Source organism: Scyliorhinus torazame, chromosome 19 (genome assembly GCF_047496885.1).
Source record: "Scyliorhinus torazame isolate Kashiwa2021f chromosome 19, sScyTor2.1, whole genome shotgun sequence".
In the NCBI taxonomy this organism is placed as follows: Eukaryota; Metazoa; Chordata; class Chondrichthyes; order Carcharhiniformes; family Scyliorhinidae; genus Scyliorhinus; species Scyliorhinus torazame.
The window spans coordinates 145,767,266-145,784,073 of record NC_092725.1 but is presented as its reverse complement, the minus strand read 5'-3'; the positions used below and the strand labels follow the sequence as shown (position 1 = coordinate 145,784,073).

Genomic DNA, 16,808 nt, shown 5'->3' with positions numbered 1-16,808 from the left:
GTGCTCTGCAGCGTGGTGCCAACCCGGATGGGTAAAGGAAGGGCCAGTCTCCCCGGAATGGAGTTGACCTTGGCCGCAGTGAACGTTGGTTCACTTGGCCGTTGGGTGGGTGAAAGAAGCCACGGTACCGGCGCCTGACCCTTGTCGGTGACCAGCTCCCTGCAGCCTCATCCTCCTCATCGGAAAGTGGGCGTGTTGATCTTGGGTGGATGGGGGAGAGACGGAACTGGAGGAGGAAAAGAAGACCGAGAAGTCACTGCTCGTGGCCTGGCAAGAGATGATTCACTCATTGGCAGCTATCACTGAGATCACCGTCTGAACCTATCCACTGATTGGTGATTGGAACTATGTCTGGTCAGTCAGCTGGTCATTTATTGGCTAGGGTTCAGTTGGCATTGCCAACAACGATTGGCTAGTGGGAAAAGAATTATTTCAGTCAACATTGAAATGTTTGCTCGTCTCCTGCAACCCTGCTGCATCAAGAATCTGGTTTGGTCAGTATTGTCACCTCTGAAACATACTGCCATTTCTCTGGTGTTCTGGATCTGTAAAAATAAACTGGTGCAATCCATATCAATAAAAAAAAATAAAAAAACGTAAGACATGTGAGTGGTGCTTCCTTCATCACGAAAATAGTTCACCCGATGCTACTTCCATCGGAACCTTTTGTGATTTTTGTGCTGGTAAAGATCTGAGATGGCATAGAGCGTTCTTGCCAACTCTGCCATTCCAGATTAGCGTCAAGGACTGTCAAGTCAAATAAATACAGTTCAGATACAAATGTAAAGCTCCTTCAACCCTTCCCAAGTGATGTAAATTAACTTTGATCTCAGAAAAATACAGCTCTCCTTCCTTTACCGCAGCTTTCTGCATCATTTCTGCTCAATTATAGGATATTTTGTACCATATAGAAACTGGCTTGAGGTAATGCCGAAACCCACATCTAACAGTGAACAGGACTAAAGATACAGATAGGACATTATTCTGACCACCTTTACCATCCATAACCACTTGTTTTCTGCAATTTTAATATCGTATCATTGCTTAAGCGCAGACTGAAATTTGTTGGATGTGCACAGGTAGAGCTTCAGGTAGATGCACCCAGAATATTGGTCTACAAAACTGTTGGGTGAGTAAGTGCTCCCTCTGGCTGAGGTGGCGCAGAAACGTGCAAGTGTGTAAAGCCCTATGTTGATCCTAATAGTACCGAGTTCGGAGCCCTCTGCTGATTGATAATGAAGCAAAATTAACTGGAACTTCTATTTCAGAAAATGACCTCACTTGGACATTTTCAGGATGACAAGTCAGGACCAGGATTAAGTTTAACTCTCATGTCTGACCCTCATTACTCAGGATCCCATTTGAAACGTTCCCGATGAGTGAGGTAATGGAACACTGCCAGTTGTCCTGAATTTCCAGGTATTTTAAATGATTTCAGGATTTGTTGGGGTCGGTAAAAAGAAACAATTTCATTGTTGGGAGAATCAAAAACAAGATAGCGTAACCTAAACATGAGAACAAGGCTGTGAGGAGTGAAAGCAAATTGCCTTTGGATGTTTTCCTATATTAAAGATGCAAATCACTGTCAGGAAACATTTCACATTAAGGATATTGGAAATCAGGAAGACTTTTCCCAAAAGGCTGCGGATGCGGAGTCAATTAAAAAATGTAATTCGTAGATCAGTAGATTTTTATTGATATGAGTATCAAGGTTGATATGGAACCAAAGAGGATAAATGCAGTTGAGATTCAGGGGCGAGATTCTCCGACCCCCCGCCGGGTCGGAGAATCGCTGGGGGCTGGCGTGAATCCCGCCCCCGCTGGTTGCCGAATTCTCCAGCACGGGATATTCGGTGGGGGCGGGAATCGCGCCGCGGCGGTTGGCGGGCAATTCTCCGGCCCGGATGGGCCGAAGTCCCGCTGCTAAAATGCCTGTCCCGCCGGCGTAGATTAAACCACCTCTCTTACCGGCGGGAAAAGGCGGCGCGAGCGGGCTCCAGGGTCCTGGGGGGGGGTGCGCGGGGCAATCTGGCCCTGGGGGGTGCCCCCACGGTGGCCTGGCCCGTGATCGGGGCCCACCGATCCACGGGCGGGCCTGTGCCGTGGGGGCACTCTTTTCCTTCCGCCTTTGCCATGGTCTCCACCATGGCAGAGGCGGAAGTTACTCCCTCCACTGCGCATGCGCGGGAATGCCGTCAGCGGCCGCTGACGCTCCCGCGCATGCGCCGCCCGGAGATGTCATTTCCGCGCCAGCTGGCGGGGCACCAAAGGCCTCTTCCGCCAGCTGGCGGGGCAGAAATTAGTCCGGTGCGGGCCTAGCCCCTCAAGGTTGGGGCTCGGCCCCCAAAGATGCGGAGCATTCCGCACCTTTGGGGCGGCACGATGCCCGACTGGTTTGCGCCGTTTTGGGCGCCTGTCGGCGGACATCGCGCCGATACCGGAGAATTTCGCCCCAGATCAGCATTGATCAGATTGGATGGTGCAACAGACTAGAGGGGTTAATTGGACCATTCCGGTTCCTACTATTTGCTGGGTTTGTAAGTTTATTTTTGCAGCTGAATGTGGGTGGGATGATTGTGGTTTGGGGAATATAGTTCAGTGAGTCATATGGGGGAAAGCTCCAAGAGCTGTGAAATAATTTATTTGTGGTTGTGAGAAGCACTTATAATTTCAATTTATTATCGAATCCATACAATGGAGAAGGAGGCCATTCAGCCCTTCGAGTCTACACCGACCCTCTGAAAGAGCACTCTACCTAGGTCCCCCCAATCTAATCTTTGGACAATACAGGGCAATTTAGCATGGCCAATCCACCTGAGGTGTACAGCAATGAAGCAACTAGGTTTGCAAAATATTTTTTCATGAAGGCAATCTCTCTTAAAGGATGTCCCTAGAGGATGTAAACATCCTCCGTTAGTTAGTATTCTGGCTTTATTATAAAGTTATTGTTTTGAGCGAGTTACCCAGGTTTCAGTCTTTTTTCATGTTATTAACCCTGGTACTGTTCAACCCTCTGAGCACTTTGATTAAAGTCTGAAAGGACTTTCTGCTCGAATATTCCTCACCATCTGTCGCAGAGTAACTGAGTCTAGGATAGATGCCGATAACAGCTGTACCAATTCATCCACATGGGTGGATTTCAGGAGAGTATTGGAGGGTTTGAAGATTAATTTGCTGTTATCCTTTTCAATATTCAATTTATTTTAATTCCCCTAATATTCATTATCAAGATCCTTTCTGTGAATATTAGCAAAGTCCCTGTTCAGTTTGAATTATTTCATGTTTTTCTCGCTGATGTAAGTACTTTCCCACTTTGCAGAGATGTGCTTTGCTGCAGGGTATTAACCTGTGCTTAATTTAGAAACAAATAAAACTTCATTTTTCTTCTCTGCCATTTCATATTAAGCATTGTGCACAATCTGCAACCAAATCATTTTAGAGTTTGGGTGAGTAGACCAAATATCAGAGTGAATTAGAACACTCTCCTTTTGCCTCAGTCCAGAATCTGAGTTTTCATCCAATCCCCCATCAATGTTTTGGAAGGCTGTTGCAGAACGTTAAGTAGGACAACCTGAGAACTGGTGAGAATTACTTGGTAAGAATTTTCCCCACAAGAGTGAGAAAGTTGTGAATTCAAGCTTCACTTCAGGACAGCAAGACCTAACTTAGGCTGACCCATCAGTGCAATACTGCGAGGTACTACATTGCCACAGGATCAGCCATTAAACAAAGGCATTGCCTGCCTCCTCTGGTGGATATAAATGATTGCTAAATACTGATCAAAGTGTTATGGGCGAGGCCTTTTCAGAACCCCAAAATGTATCACGGAGTTCAACCAACCTCTCCCTTTAATGTATTTGTTGCTTTTCCTAGCACACGGCTTGTTCCCTGGGTGTGGGATTACAATTATGGACATGTGGGTTTTTAAACACAAAACACTGTTTATTCCATGAACTCAACTTAACATCTGAAATAAACATTGGATCTCTTAGCACCCCTTACTTCAAAGATACCTCAGAAAATATTGCAACAGTAAATAATTCCTTAAAATGTTCCTTCAAACTTCCAAGAGATTTAACACCTTTAAACACCTTTAAACAGGTTAAAGGATATATATATTTTCTGTAGAATGGCAGAGATATATATGCTTGGTTGACTTCAGCTCCAGCACCTTGCTTTCTTTCTGCAGCTCTCTGGACACACACAGACACACACAAACTGCGTTTTCCAACTGGCTTTCTCCCTTCAAGCAACTCACAGCAAACCAGAACTTCTCAAGCTGCTGTCTCAAACTGGCTTTCTCCTTTTAATCAGCTCACAGCAAAACATCCAGACACTCTTAAACTGCTCTCAGCAAAACCAGCCAGGCACTTTTCAAACTGCAAAACCAAACTGAAAAATGGCTGAACTGAGCTGAGCTCCACCCACTCTCTGGCATCACTGTTTTCTTAAAGGTGCATTGCTTAACATCCATGACTTAAAGGTACCTTCACATGACAAAAGAGTCAGGAATGTGTTTTGTATCTTGATCAACATCTCTCCCTCAACAAACAGACATCACTAAAAAACATTAAAATATTCACCTCATGGGTCAGATGTTCACTGGTGCGAATATCCTGCTTTTGTTTACAGGAGGACAGCTCAACACTTCAAAAAAGGTAATCCATTGATTGTGAAACTGTTTGGGATGTCCTGAGGCACAATAAGGTACAAGTTCCTTCTTCTTTTTCCTTTAAGAGTGGAAATCAAACGTTAAAGCTTTTGGCTGCATTAGATTTTCTCTTGGGTAAAGTGGTGATTATGAAGTGGTGAGTGGCGATAGATATAAGACAGATGTCAGAGGTAGGCTCTTTACTCAGAGAGTAGTAAGGACGTGGAATGCCCTGCCTGCAACAGCAGTGGACTCGCCAACACTCAGGACATTCAAATGGTCATTGGATAGACATATGGATGATAAGGGAATAGTGTAGATGGGCTTTAGAGTGGTTTCACAGGTCAGCGCAACATCGAGGGCCGAAGGGCCTGTATTGCGCTGTAATGTTCTATGATTCTTGCAAGCTGAGAATGTTACTTTCAGCGTGAACCCTCACTGTCCAGTAACTGTGCGATAGTCTGAATGGGAACTCAACAACATGACCTTCTTGTGATCTGAATTGGATAGTGTGTTATTATCTGATCTTCACTACCGCCCTGTGTCTGAAGGCAATCTGAGAATCTGCCTGCCCAAATACAAACCATTAAACTGATTTATTCTACAGAGGATAAGCAAATGTGTAGACATAAAGCTTGCATTTTTCTGCTGTATTCCCAAATTGGCCAAAAGAGCAGTGGAAACAGCAGGATCTCCAGGTGGGGGTCTAATTGCCCTGACTCTCTGCCCTTACGTACGATTTCCTCCTTCCCCTCTTGAAAGGAAGAGTGTTAAAATGCTCACATGAAAGCAAGAAATGATGGCGGATACAGCAACCCAACCCAGGCCCTTCCACTGACGACCTCATTAGCTGAATAGTAGTGGATGATAGGCCAACGGGACAATTTTGTTTTTAAATTTAGAGTACCCAGTTCTTTTTTTCCAATTAAGGGGCAATTTAACGTGACCAATTAACCTACCCTGTACATCTTTTTGGGTTGTGGGGGTGAGACCCACGCAGATACGGGGAGAATGTGCAAACTCCTCAAGACCATCTTTTGAAGGGAGAGCACTGAACAAGTGCTCCCAACTCTTTCTCTCTCACTCTATCCTCCGACCCACCATTCAACAGATGAAGTTAAAGCCCGGATGAAAAACTGAATGTTAATTTTTGGGCTCTTGTGATTCCTAGCAATGGTTCTCGCCTGCATTCCTGGTGAAGTAGTGCTTCATAAACTCCCTACAGTGTAGAAGGAGGCTGTTCAGCCCATCGAAAGAGCATCCTAGTTAGGCTCACTTCCCCAGCCTAGCCCCGTACCCTACCTAACCTTTTGGACACAAAGGGCAATTTATCATGGCCAATCCACCTAACCTGCACATCTTTGGACTGTGGGAGGAAACTGGAGCACCCGGAGGAAACCCACGCACACACGGGGAGAACATGCAGACTCCGCACAGACAGTGACCCAGGGGGGAATTGAACCTGGGACCCTGGCGCTGTGAAGCAGCAGTGCTAACCACTGTGCCACCATGCGGCCCGATATAGCTTCTGCTAATTTGTCCTGTGGTAATTAGTCTTTATCTTTGATGACGATATGAGCTGGGAATTCACCCATCACAACTAATGGTTCTAATTCTGAAAAATTAAACCAGCTGATGAGTGTTCAGACAGAGGATGGAGGCCCCATCTCAGGCTTCCTGAATCTCGATAAGGAAAATCCTGGTCCAACATTGAAAAGGCAAATTCCACTTCATTCACCTCACTCTCTCCTCAAGAAAGATAATATCTCACATGGCTTAATTGGCTTGACCTTGTCACGTGAGAGTACCCTTTAAGAAATGGGTGTTTAAGAGATGTACCTTTAAGAAATGGAGCTGCTCATGTTACTGAAATGATGTCAGAGTGTGGGTGGAGCTGAGCTCAACTTCTGCTTTTTAGTTTCAGATTGAGAAAGCTTGGGTGTGTCTGTATTTTCAGTGATCTGCACTGCTGTTGATCTCCACCATCCAAAGACTATCTATGGATCATTTGTCGAACTCAGAATTGTAAAAAGGTCTCAGTATTAAATGTAAACCTAATGTGCTCCTGTTTGAAGGTTTGTTAAGTCTTTTGGGTGTAAAAGCATACAGGTTACTTAGTGTTGTATTCTTTGGGGCGTGTATTTGATTTACTGGTTGCTAAGGTATTCACTGTTTGTTTTAAAAAGGTTAACTTGAGTTCATAGAATAAATATTGTTTTGTTTTAAAAACCACTGATCCATTTTCTGCTGTCCCACACCTGTAGAGTGGGCCGTGTGCTCCCCATACCACAATCTATTAAACGTTGTGGGTCAGGTGAACTCCATGATACACTTTGGGGTTCTCTAAACACTGGCCCATTACAACCTGTTTTTGGTTTTACTGTTTTCGCCGGGCAAGCTTTCACTTTAGCAGCTGACCTCTGGTATTTTAGTCAAGCTTGTAACTCTACCTTATGTTTAAAAGCCTGACTAACTCCTGTGCATAGGATTTCCTTTTTATTAATCCTGACATCTGGAATTTGCCGGCAGATGTATCTATCAAATCAGCTACCCCCCTCTCTCAGCATAGATGTCAGACGCACTTGAACAGAATTATCCTCACCACGGTCGGTATGAATATTTGTTGGTCATCTAAGATGAAATACTTAATTGCTCCCTGCCCTTGGTCATTGTGGAGAACTCACCAGTACCTGGATCATTAACATCTCAAGCTCCCTTCCACCCCAGTGTGAAAGTGGGCGGCTTTTAAAATTATGCAAATTAATTTTGTTGATGTTTTTAACCCAACACTTAAACTTAGCTCAAACCCAAATATATTCTATGAATAAATGGTGAAAAAATCACAAAGCAGGAGGTTTTCTGATCTATAGCTGGTTGTGCAATCCTTTTCATGTTGCCGTGGAGTTTGCCTCTGGTGCCACCTACTCAGGTAAGGAAAAAAGGTACTTTCATTGAGAAGGCCGAATCCAAACACTGGTAACGCAGGTGAAGTCCCATTGGAATGAATGATCAAAATACACCATGCGTCGACGAAATGCTACTTTTCCTTGAAAAAATTAGAACTATTTGTAAAAGATAAAGCTGCAAGTGGTCTCCAAATGTTACTAAGATAGAAATACATCTGAAGCATATTTAAATAACAATTTAAATATTCAGCTGAATAATTACATGCTGCAATGCTACCAGCAGCAAAGAATTTCCATTAGTCTGAATAAGCTTCAGTAAATATAGCTCAAATTGAATGTACTCCCATATGAGACTGAGGCAAGCTTAGTGTTAATTTATGCAAGATTTATCTTCCATTCAAATAGCTTCTGGACTTCACTCACCTGCTCCACCTGACTCTGCACCTGGACACTGCAATACTTTGATGTCAGGTTTCAACCGAATACCAATTGGTGATAGAAGGTTTTGCATAGATGGCCTGATTTACAAACATGGTACAGATCAATGCAATGTAGTGGTTTCTAATTCTTAGCTATCACCCACTTGGCCACTGTGTAGATAACCTGTGATGACTTAGTAACCTCCATTCCTTTAATTGAACAAGCATTGGACTCCAGCTAGCATTTATCCACTTATCTTAACTCGACGGAGTTGAGTTCCTTCAATTAGTGTTTACGTCCATCCAAAGAACAAACAAAGAACAAAAAAAAGTACAGCACAGGAACAGGCCCTTCGGCCCGCCAAGCCCGTGCCGACCATGCTGCCCGACTAAACTACAATCTTCTACACTTCCTGGGTCCGTATCCCTCTATTCCCATCCTATTCATGTATTTGTCAAGATGCCCCTTAAATGTCACTATCGTCCCTGCTTCCACCACCTCCTCCACCACTGTCATACTGAACAGAACGGACTACTGCAAAGAAGTATACCGACAACTGAACAACCAAGAACACTACAGACAGTTACCCGCAGATCCGACCAAGGAACACATCCGCCAACTTAACAGACTGATCAAGACCTTGGATCCAGAGCATATCTTCAGAGCACCCTACGTGCTCTCATCCCACGTACTCCCCGCATTGGAGATCTCTACTGCCTCCCAAAAATACATAAGGCCAACACACCAGGCCGCCCTATCGTTTCAGGCAATGGGACCCTGTGTGAGAACCTCTCTGGCTACATCGAGGGCATCTTGAAACCCATCGTACAAGGTACACCCAGCTTCTGTCGCGACACAACGGACTTCCTACAGAAACTCAGCACCCATGGACCAGTTGAACCAGGAACATTCCTCGTCACAATGGACGTCTCGGCACTCTACACCAGCATCCCCCATGACGACGGCATTGCTGCAACAGCCTCAGTACTCAACACCGACAACTGCCAATCTCCAGACGCAATTCTGCAACTCATCCGCTTCATTCTGAATCACAACGTCTTCACCTTCGTAACCTGGTGTTGTAAGACTTCGTACTGTGACCACCTCCTCCGGCAGCGAGTTCCAGGCATCCACTACCCGCTGTGTAAAAAACTTGCCTCGTACATCTCCTCTAAACCTTGCCCCTCTCACCTTAATCCTATGCCCCCTAGTAATTGACCCCTCTACCCTGGGGAAAAGCCTCTGACTATCCATTCTGTCTATGCCCCTCATAATTTTGTAGACCTCTATCAGGTCGCCCCTCAACCTCCTTCGTTCCAGTGAGAACAAACCGAGTTTATTCAACCGCTCCTCATAGCCAATGCCCTCCATACCAGGCAACATTCTGGTAAATCTCTTCTGCACCCTCTCTAAAGCCTCCACATCCTTCTGGTAGTGTGGCGACCAGAATTGAACACTATACTCCAAGTGTGGCCTAACTAAGGTTCTATACAGCTGCAACATGACTTGCCAATTCTTATACTCAATGCCCCGGCCAATGAAGGCAAGCATGCCGTATGCCTTCTTGACTACCTTCTCCACCTGTGTTGCCCCGTTCAGTGACCTGTGGACCTGTACACCTAGATCCCTCTGACTTTCAATACTCTTGAGGGTTCTACCATTCACTGTATATTCCCTACCTGCCAAAATGCATTACCTCAGATTTGTCCGGATTAAACTCCATCTGCCATCTCTCCGCCCAAGTCTCCAAACAATCAAAATCCTGCTGTATCACTGTCTGTGCGGAGTCTGCATATTCTCCCCGTGTCTGCGTGGGTTCCCTCCGGGTGCTCCAGTTTCCTCCCACAGTCCAAAGACGTGCGGGTTAGGTGGATTGGCCATGCTAAATTGCCCTTAGTGTCCAAAAAGGTTCAGAGGGGTTATTGGGTTACGGGGATAGGGTGGAAGTGAGGGCTTAAGTGGGTCGGTGCAGACTTGATGGGCCGAATGGCCTCCTGTACTGTATATTCTATGACTCTATGGCATTTCATCTTCTCCATTTCTGCATATGATCCTTCGCTTATACGCCTCATCTTCTGACTCTAGACTCTGAATCATCTCCGCCGAGTTTAAATTTACCTGCTTCTCATGTCCAGTCATTTCTGCCCACACTTAGCAGTGTCCCTTCTCTCTAACTTTCAGTTATATTTCGAGGCTTATAATAATAATCGCTTATTGTGACAAGTAGGCTTCAATGAAGTTACTGTGAAAAGCCCCTAGTCGTCACATTCCGGCGCCTGTTCGGGGAGGACGGTACGGGAATTGAACCCGCGCTGCTGGCCTTGTTCTGCATTACAAGCCAGCCGTTTAGCCCACTGTGCAAAACGAGCTATTATCAATCCACTGCAGAAAATAGTTACCATCAATGTGGCTTACAAATCAATGTCATTTATCCATTACAAATACTGGTCTGTTTGAACAGAGAGATCTACTCAACCGTATGATTTGCATTATTCAACACTACATTGCCTTTTTAAAAAGAAAATTCAATTAAGGGGCAATTTAGCGTGGCCAATTCACCTACCCTGTACATCTATTTGTGGGGGTGAGACTCACAGACACACGGGGAGTATGTGCAAACTCCACACAGGCAGTGTCCCGGGACCGGGATCGAACCAGGGTCCTCAGCGACATGAGGCAGCAGTGCTAACCACTGCACCAACTTGCCATTCCATGAGGCAGCAACAGCTACTGCACCACCAACAATACTACATTGCTAACAAAATAAGCAGAATAAACCATTAGCAACTGGTTGAAAAGACCATATGCAGGTGGATCTATCGATAATAACCTTATATAGCTGTAATCCATATTCCATGCCAACTGGACTCCACTGTACACATGTCAGCTTTATCCCACCAAGTCTTGTTCTTTAACACTGGAGCCCCTTTGCTTGTCTTCTCTCTATTCCTCATTTATTACCTAATAATTTCTATATACACAGATCAATATAACTTGACTGTATCCATTTGCTTGTGTGTATTGGCTGCTGCTACAGACCTACGTCCACACATTTAATTCTCTCATAAAGCAGAAGATTGTCTGATCTATAGTTGGTTCGGCAGTAAGGAGGACAATTTGCACGTTGCTGTGGAGTCAGCCTCTGGTGTCTCCCACTCATGTAAGGAAAAAAGAACTTTCATTGAGAAGGTTGAATCCAAACACCAGTAACACAGATGAAGTATTTTATTTTGATTTTAATCTTCTCTTTCTTTTTAAACTTTCCTTGTTGTTCTCCAAGTCTCCTTTCTCCTTGATATACCTTCAATTCAGCAAGAGGCTGAGAGAGCGAGTGAACATAAGGCTTTATTAGTTGTGAACTTGCCTAGCCAGAGTCGGTTATGCAGATGAGCGCCACCCGCAAGGTGGCCAGGTTATATATGGCCCCGGTGAGGGCGGAGCCAGAGGCGGAGCCCACCGGGGTTACAGTACAGTACCTGGAAGCAGCTCGTATCACCACTTCCAGGTCAAATGTTACATTAAGTGGATACAATGGTACAGTGTCATGCATTGTGGTGAATAAATTCACCACACTCCTGTTGTCTTGCCTACTTTCCTTTCTCTTCTCTCAGGTTTCTGCTCTTCCAAATCCTATCCCTACCATTCAGTACTCCTCAACCTGCCCACTCTCCTGCCATTCTCCCAGTCTTGACCCTTTCTCCAGAGATGTCCCAAAGGGGGAAGTCAATATCTTTGATACTTGACTGGCTATGGTTGTGGAATCACAGCTCAGGGTCGAGGTAAGACACAGGTTTTGTAGCAATGGATTTTGTTCAGCTAGACAGCCAGGAAGGGAATTGGATTGAGGCATGATGTTTCTGACAGGAACTCAACCGAACGGCTCTGGATTAACTAAAATCCTGGACATCGCCAGTAGCCACAAAGCAGTTGGCTGGCTCATCAATAGATATACAAACAAGATGAAAGAAATTATGGGGGGAGAAATTCAACCGATGGTTGCCCATTCAGTGCCTCATAAATAGACATTAGACAACTAAATTACAAGTTGCAAAACTTTAGCATTGTAACTTTAGGGCAGCACGGTAGCACAGTGGTTAGCACTGTTGCTTCACAACGCCAGAGTCCCGGGTTCGATTCCCGGCTTGGGTCACTGTTTCTGGAGTCTACACATTCTCCCCGTGTCTGCGTAGGGTTCCTCCGGGCGCTCCAGTTTCCTCCCACAAGTCCTGAAAGACTTGCTGTTAGCTGAATTGGACGTTATGAATTCTCCCTCTGTATATTCGAAAAGGTGCCGGAATGTGGCGACTAGGGGTTTTCACAGTAACTTCATTGCAGTGTTAATGTAAGCCTACTTATGACAATAAAGATTATAACATGCTCACCCAAATTCTCACCTTACAGTGTGGGGAGGGGGGGAGAGAGAAAGGGAAAAGGTATTTTCTCTATGTTTACACCCAGTCTGCAATGAAGAATGGAACTGAGCGATTAGGCAGAACCCAAACAGTTTTCACCCACTTATACATGGGGAAAAATGCGGAAGTGCCCCACCAGCTGGCGTGGAAATTACATTGCCGGGCGGCGCATGCGCGGGAGCGTTAGCGGCCGCTCACGGCACCCCGCGCATGCGCTGTGGAGGGAGTCTCTTCCGCCTCCGCCATGGTGGAGACCGTGGCGAAGGCGGAAGGAAAACAGTGCCCCCACGGCACAGGCCTGCCCGCAGATCGGTGGGCCCCGATCGTGGGCCAGACCACCGTGGGGGCACCCCCCGGGGCCAGATCGCCCCGCGCCCCCCCAGGACCCCGGAGCCCGCCCGCGCCGCCTTGTCCCACCGGTAAGAGAGGTGGTTTAATCCACGCCGGTGGGACAGGCATTCCAGCAGCGGGACTTCGGCCCATCCGGGCCGGAGAGTGGCCGGGGGGGCCGCCAACCGGCGCGGCGCGATTCTCGCCCCCGCCGAATCTCCGGTGCCGGAGAATTCGGCAACCGGCGGGGGCGGGATTCACGCCAGCCCACGGCGATTCTCCGACCCGGCGGGGGATCGGAGAATCTCGCCCATGATCTTGAACAGCTTAATCAGCTGTCCTCAAAGCAACCACCAGAGGTTTTCCTTATTTTATCTAACAATGTTCTCTTCTAATGCTGCCTGGACCTTTGTCCCCCGTCATGCAGAGTGGCGGCCTTGCATAGAAACGCATGCTCAACTTATTTTTAGCAAATGGTGACAATCCGGGTGTATTGATGTATTATCAGCAGCCTGGTACCGTGTGCAGCACCCTGGTACGGTGGGCAGCAGCCTGGTACCGTGGGCAGCAGCCTGGTACCGTGTGCAGTGGCAGCCTGGTACCGTGGGCAGCAGCCTGGTACCGTGGGCAGCAGCCTGGTACCGTGGGCAGCAGCCTGGTACCGTGTGCAGTGGCAGCCTGGTACCATGGGCAGCAGCCTGGTACCGTGTGCAGCAGCCTGGTACCGTGTGCAGCAGCCTGGTACTGCGTTATGCACACAGCTACTCTGCTGCTAAGAAGGGGAAGAATTTGGTATAAGAAATAAACATGACAGGATAGCTCAATTCAATTGACCACAGAAAGTTATGGAACAAAGAAATGGTGGTTGTTTGCTGAGGGACAACTTCCAGTTAGAGTAGAGTTAGCCCGAGTAGAGGGCCCACATAAAAGGCCCGGATAGTTGCCCCAGGTAGAGGGCTGAATAGAGGCCCTAGATAGAGGGTCCGGATAGAGGGTCAGGATAGAAGCCCGGATAGAGGGGCCGGATAGAGGCCTAGATAGAGGCCCCAGATAGAGGGCCCAGATAGAGGGCCCGGATAAAGGCCCCGGATAGAGGCCTCGGATAGAGGCCCCGGATAGAGGCCCGGATAGAGGCCCCAGATAGAGGGCCCGGAGAGAGGCCCCAGATAGAGGCCTCGGATAGAGGCCTCGAATAGAGGTCCCGGATAGAGGCCCCAGAGAGTGGGTCTGGATAGAGGCCCAGGATAGAGGCCCCAGATAGAGAGCCCGGATTGAGGGCCCGGGAGGAGGCCCGGATAGATGGACTGAATAGATGGCCCGGAGAGAAGGCCCGGAGAGAGGCCCCGGATAGAGGCCCCAGATAGAGGCCCGGATCGAGGCCTCAGATAGAGGCCTGGATAGAGGGCCCGGGTACAGGCCCTGGATAGAGGCCCCGAATAGAGGGCCCGGATAGAGGCCTCAGATAGAGGCCCGGATAGAGGCACCAGGTAGAGGCCCGGATAGAGGGCTCAGATGCAAGCCCCGGATAGAGGCCCTGGGTAGAGGCCCGGATAGAGGGCCCGGGTGGATGTCCTGGATGGAGGCCCTGGATAGAGGCCCGGATAGAGGGCTGGAATAGAGGCCTGGGATAGAGGCCCCGGATAGTGGGCCCGGATAGAGGCCCCAGATAGCGGCCCCGGATAGAGGCCCGGATAGAGGCCCGGATAGAGGGCCCGGGTAGAAGTCCCGGATAGAGGGCCCGGGTTTAGGCCCGGATAGAGGACCCGTAGAGAAGCCCGGATAGAGGGCCCGGATAGAGGCCCCAGATAGAGGCCCCAGATCGAGGCTTGGGATCGAGGCCTCAGATAGAGGCCCGGATAGAGGCCCAGGTACAGGCCCGGATAGAGGGCCTTGGTAGATGCCCAGGCCAGGATAGAGGCCCCAGATAGAGGCCCCGGATAGAGGCCCGGATAGAGGCCCGGATAGAAGGCCCGGATGGAAGGCCCGGATAGAAGGCCCGGATGGAAGGCCCGGATAGAAGGCCCGGGTAGAGGGCCCGGATAGAGGGGCCGGGTGGATGTCCTGGATGGAGGCCCCGGATAGAGGCCCGGATAGAGGCCCGGGTAGAGGGCCCAGATAGAGGCCCCGGAAAGAGGTTCCAGATAGAGGGCCTGGATAGAGGCCCGGATAGAAGGCCCGGCTAGAGGCCCCGGATAGAGGCCCCGGATAGGCGGCCCGGCTAGAGGTCCAGATAGGGGCCCGGATAGAGGGCCCGGATAGAGGGCCCATATAGAGACCCGGATAGAGACCCAAGCCTCAGTATCTCCTGCACCTGATTCACTGCTTCAGCACAGATGCTGAACATTTTAAAATTTGTCTCCTTATTATAAAGATGGTGGAAGTAATGTTCTGAATTTTATTCCAGTAATTACAATTAAAGACAAAGAAACCAGAATTTTAGTGAGCGACCAGTATAAATATAGACACAGCAGCAATCTGTCTAACGTAGACTTTGTCAGCTTGAGCTGCGGAGAATTTGAAACAGAAATTGTTTCTGACTCTGAGTCATGGGGGGAATTTTAATTTCACTTCTCCAGTGGGAAACATGGGACTGCATTGGTTGCCTATTTTAACCCGAGCTGATTTTTACACTTCATTAACATTTAATAGGAAGTAAAATTGGACAGTTGCATTTAAAACAAAGGTGGTCTGTGTAATCCTGTCTGTTTGCTGCAGGTGAGTTAAAATTATTCCCAGGCGACCACATTCAAACTTTGTTTGAGTTTTGGTCTGATCTCTTTTTATTTGCAACTTGCTGTATTGCTTTCTGACTATATGTTGTTATTAAAAACTGATCTTTCAATGTGTAGTCACCTCATGCAAGTGAGTGAGGGGGTGGCAGAGAGGCGACAGCCTCCCACTGCTTAATGCCTGTTACTAACAGCATGTATCTCACCTTAATTTTGCAGTAATGAAACCATCTCTCCTGGAGACAAATCCATTAACTCAGAGGCAGATGGTCCGATGAAAATCCCAGGAGAATGTGAAATCAACATTCCTGATGGACATGACATGGACCAAGTGAAATGCTCATTGGCTGACACCAAGGAGGGGAACCCATGGCGGATGGTTCCTGTCTGCAACACCATGGTGCAGAAAGCGAGTCTGCATCACAGTGCGTCGCCAATGAGGATGCAACGTAGCAAAGGGACAGCTACGTGCTCACACTTACCCAGCTCGGATTATCAGCTTTCGCTGGATCTCAAGAATAAGCAGGTATTGTTCACATCCGGTGCTGTATGTCTATAATACATAAACAGAAAGGTGTGTGGTGCCGGCCAAGAAGCTTTAAGCTGAATACAAAGTTTGAAAAAAGCTGATTACATAGTTCCATGTGATTAACATTATTTGAAAACCCAAAACAAAAGTCTAGAAGCATTCAAAAGAGGCAACGTTTTATTTCAGTGTGTGGTAAAATTATCGTCTCCTGTTATCGTGAGACACTGTGACATTAGCTATGAGGAGCGGTTGAATAAACTTGGTTTGTTCTCACTGGAACGACGGAGGTTGAGGGGCGACCTGATAGAGGTCTACAAGATTATGAGGGGCATAGACTGAGTGGATAGTCAGAGGCTTTTCCCCAGGGTAGAGGGGTCAATTACTAGGGGGCACAGGTTTAAGGTGAGAGGGGCAGGGTTTAGAGTAGATGTATGAGGCAAGTTTTTTACACAGAGGGTAGTGGGTGCCTGGAACTCACTGCCGGAGGAGGTGGTGGAAGCAGGGACGATAGTGACATTTAAGGGGCATCTTGACAAATACATGAATAGGATGGGAATAGAGGGATACGGACCCAGGAAGTGTAGAAGATTGTAGTTTAGTCGGGCAGTATGGTCGGCACGGGCTTGGAGGGCCGAAGGGCCTGTTCCTGGGCTGTACATTTCTTTGTTCTTTGTTCATTGTCGACATGTCGATGTAGCATTTGGTCCAGTAAAGATATCACTGCACAAATCACACATTGTTATGACAGGAATGATGAGAACTGAACTTATGCAGTGATGTAGCTGACGATGTCATTTGAATTGATGTCTTTAATTTTTGTTTCCTTGCCAA

At 47.5% G+C, this 16,808-nt stretch overlaps 1 protein-coding gene across 3 annotated transcripts in view; it reads left to right on the top strand.

Annotated features, from left to right (window-relative positions):
* The window catches only part of iqsec3a (IQ motif and Sec7 domain ArfGEF 3a), a 738,133-nt gene that overhangs the window by 413,471 nt on the left and 307,854 nt on the right, over positions 1-16,808 (top strand). For all 3 annotated transcript variants that reach the window (XM_072485388.1, XM_072485387.1, XM_072485389.1), the window contains exon 3: positions 15,668-15,974. In XM_072485388.1, coding sequence (XP_072341489.1) covers positions 15,668-15,974 — 307 coding nt within the window. The remainder of the gene's footprint in view (positions 1-15,667; positions 15,975-16,808) is intronic.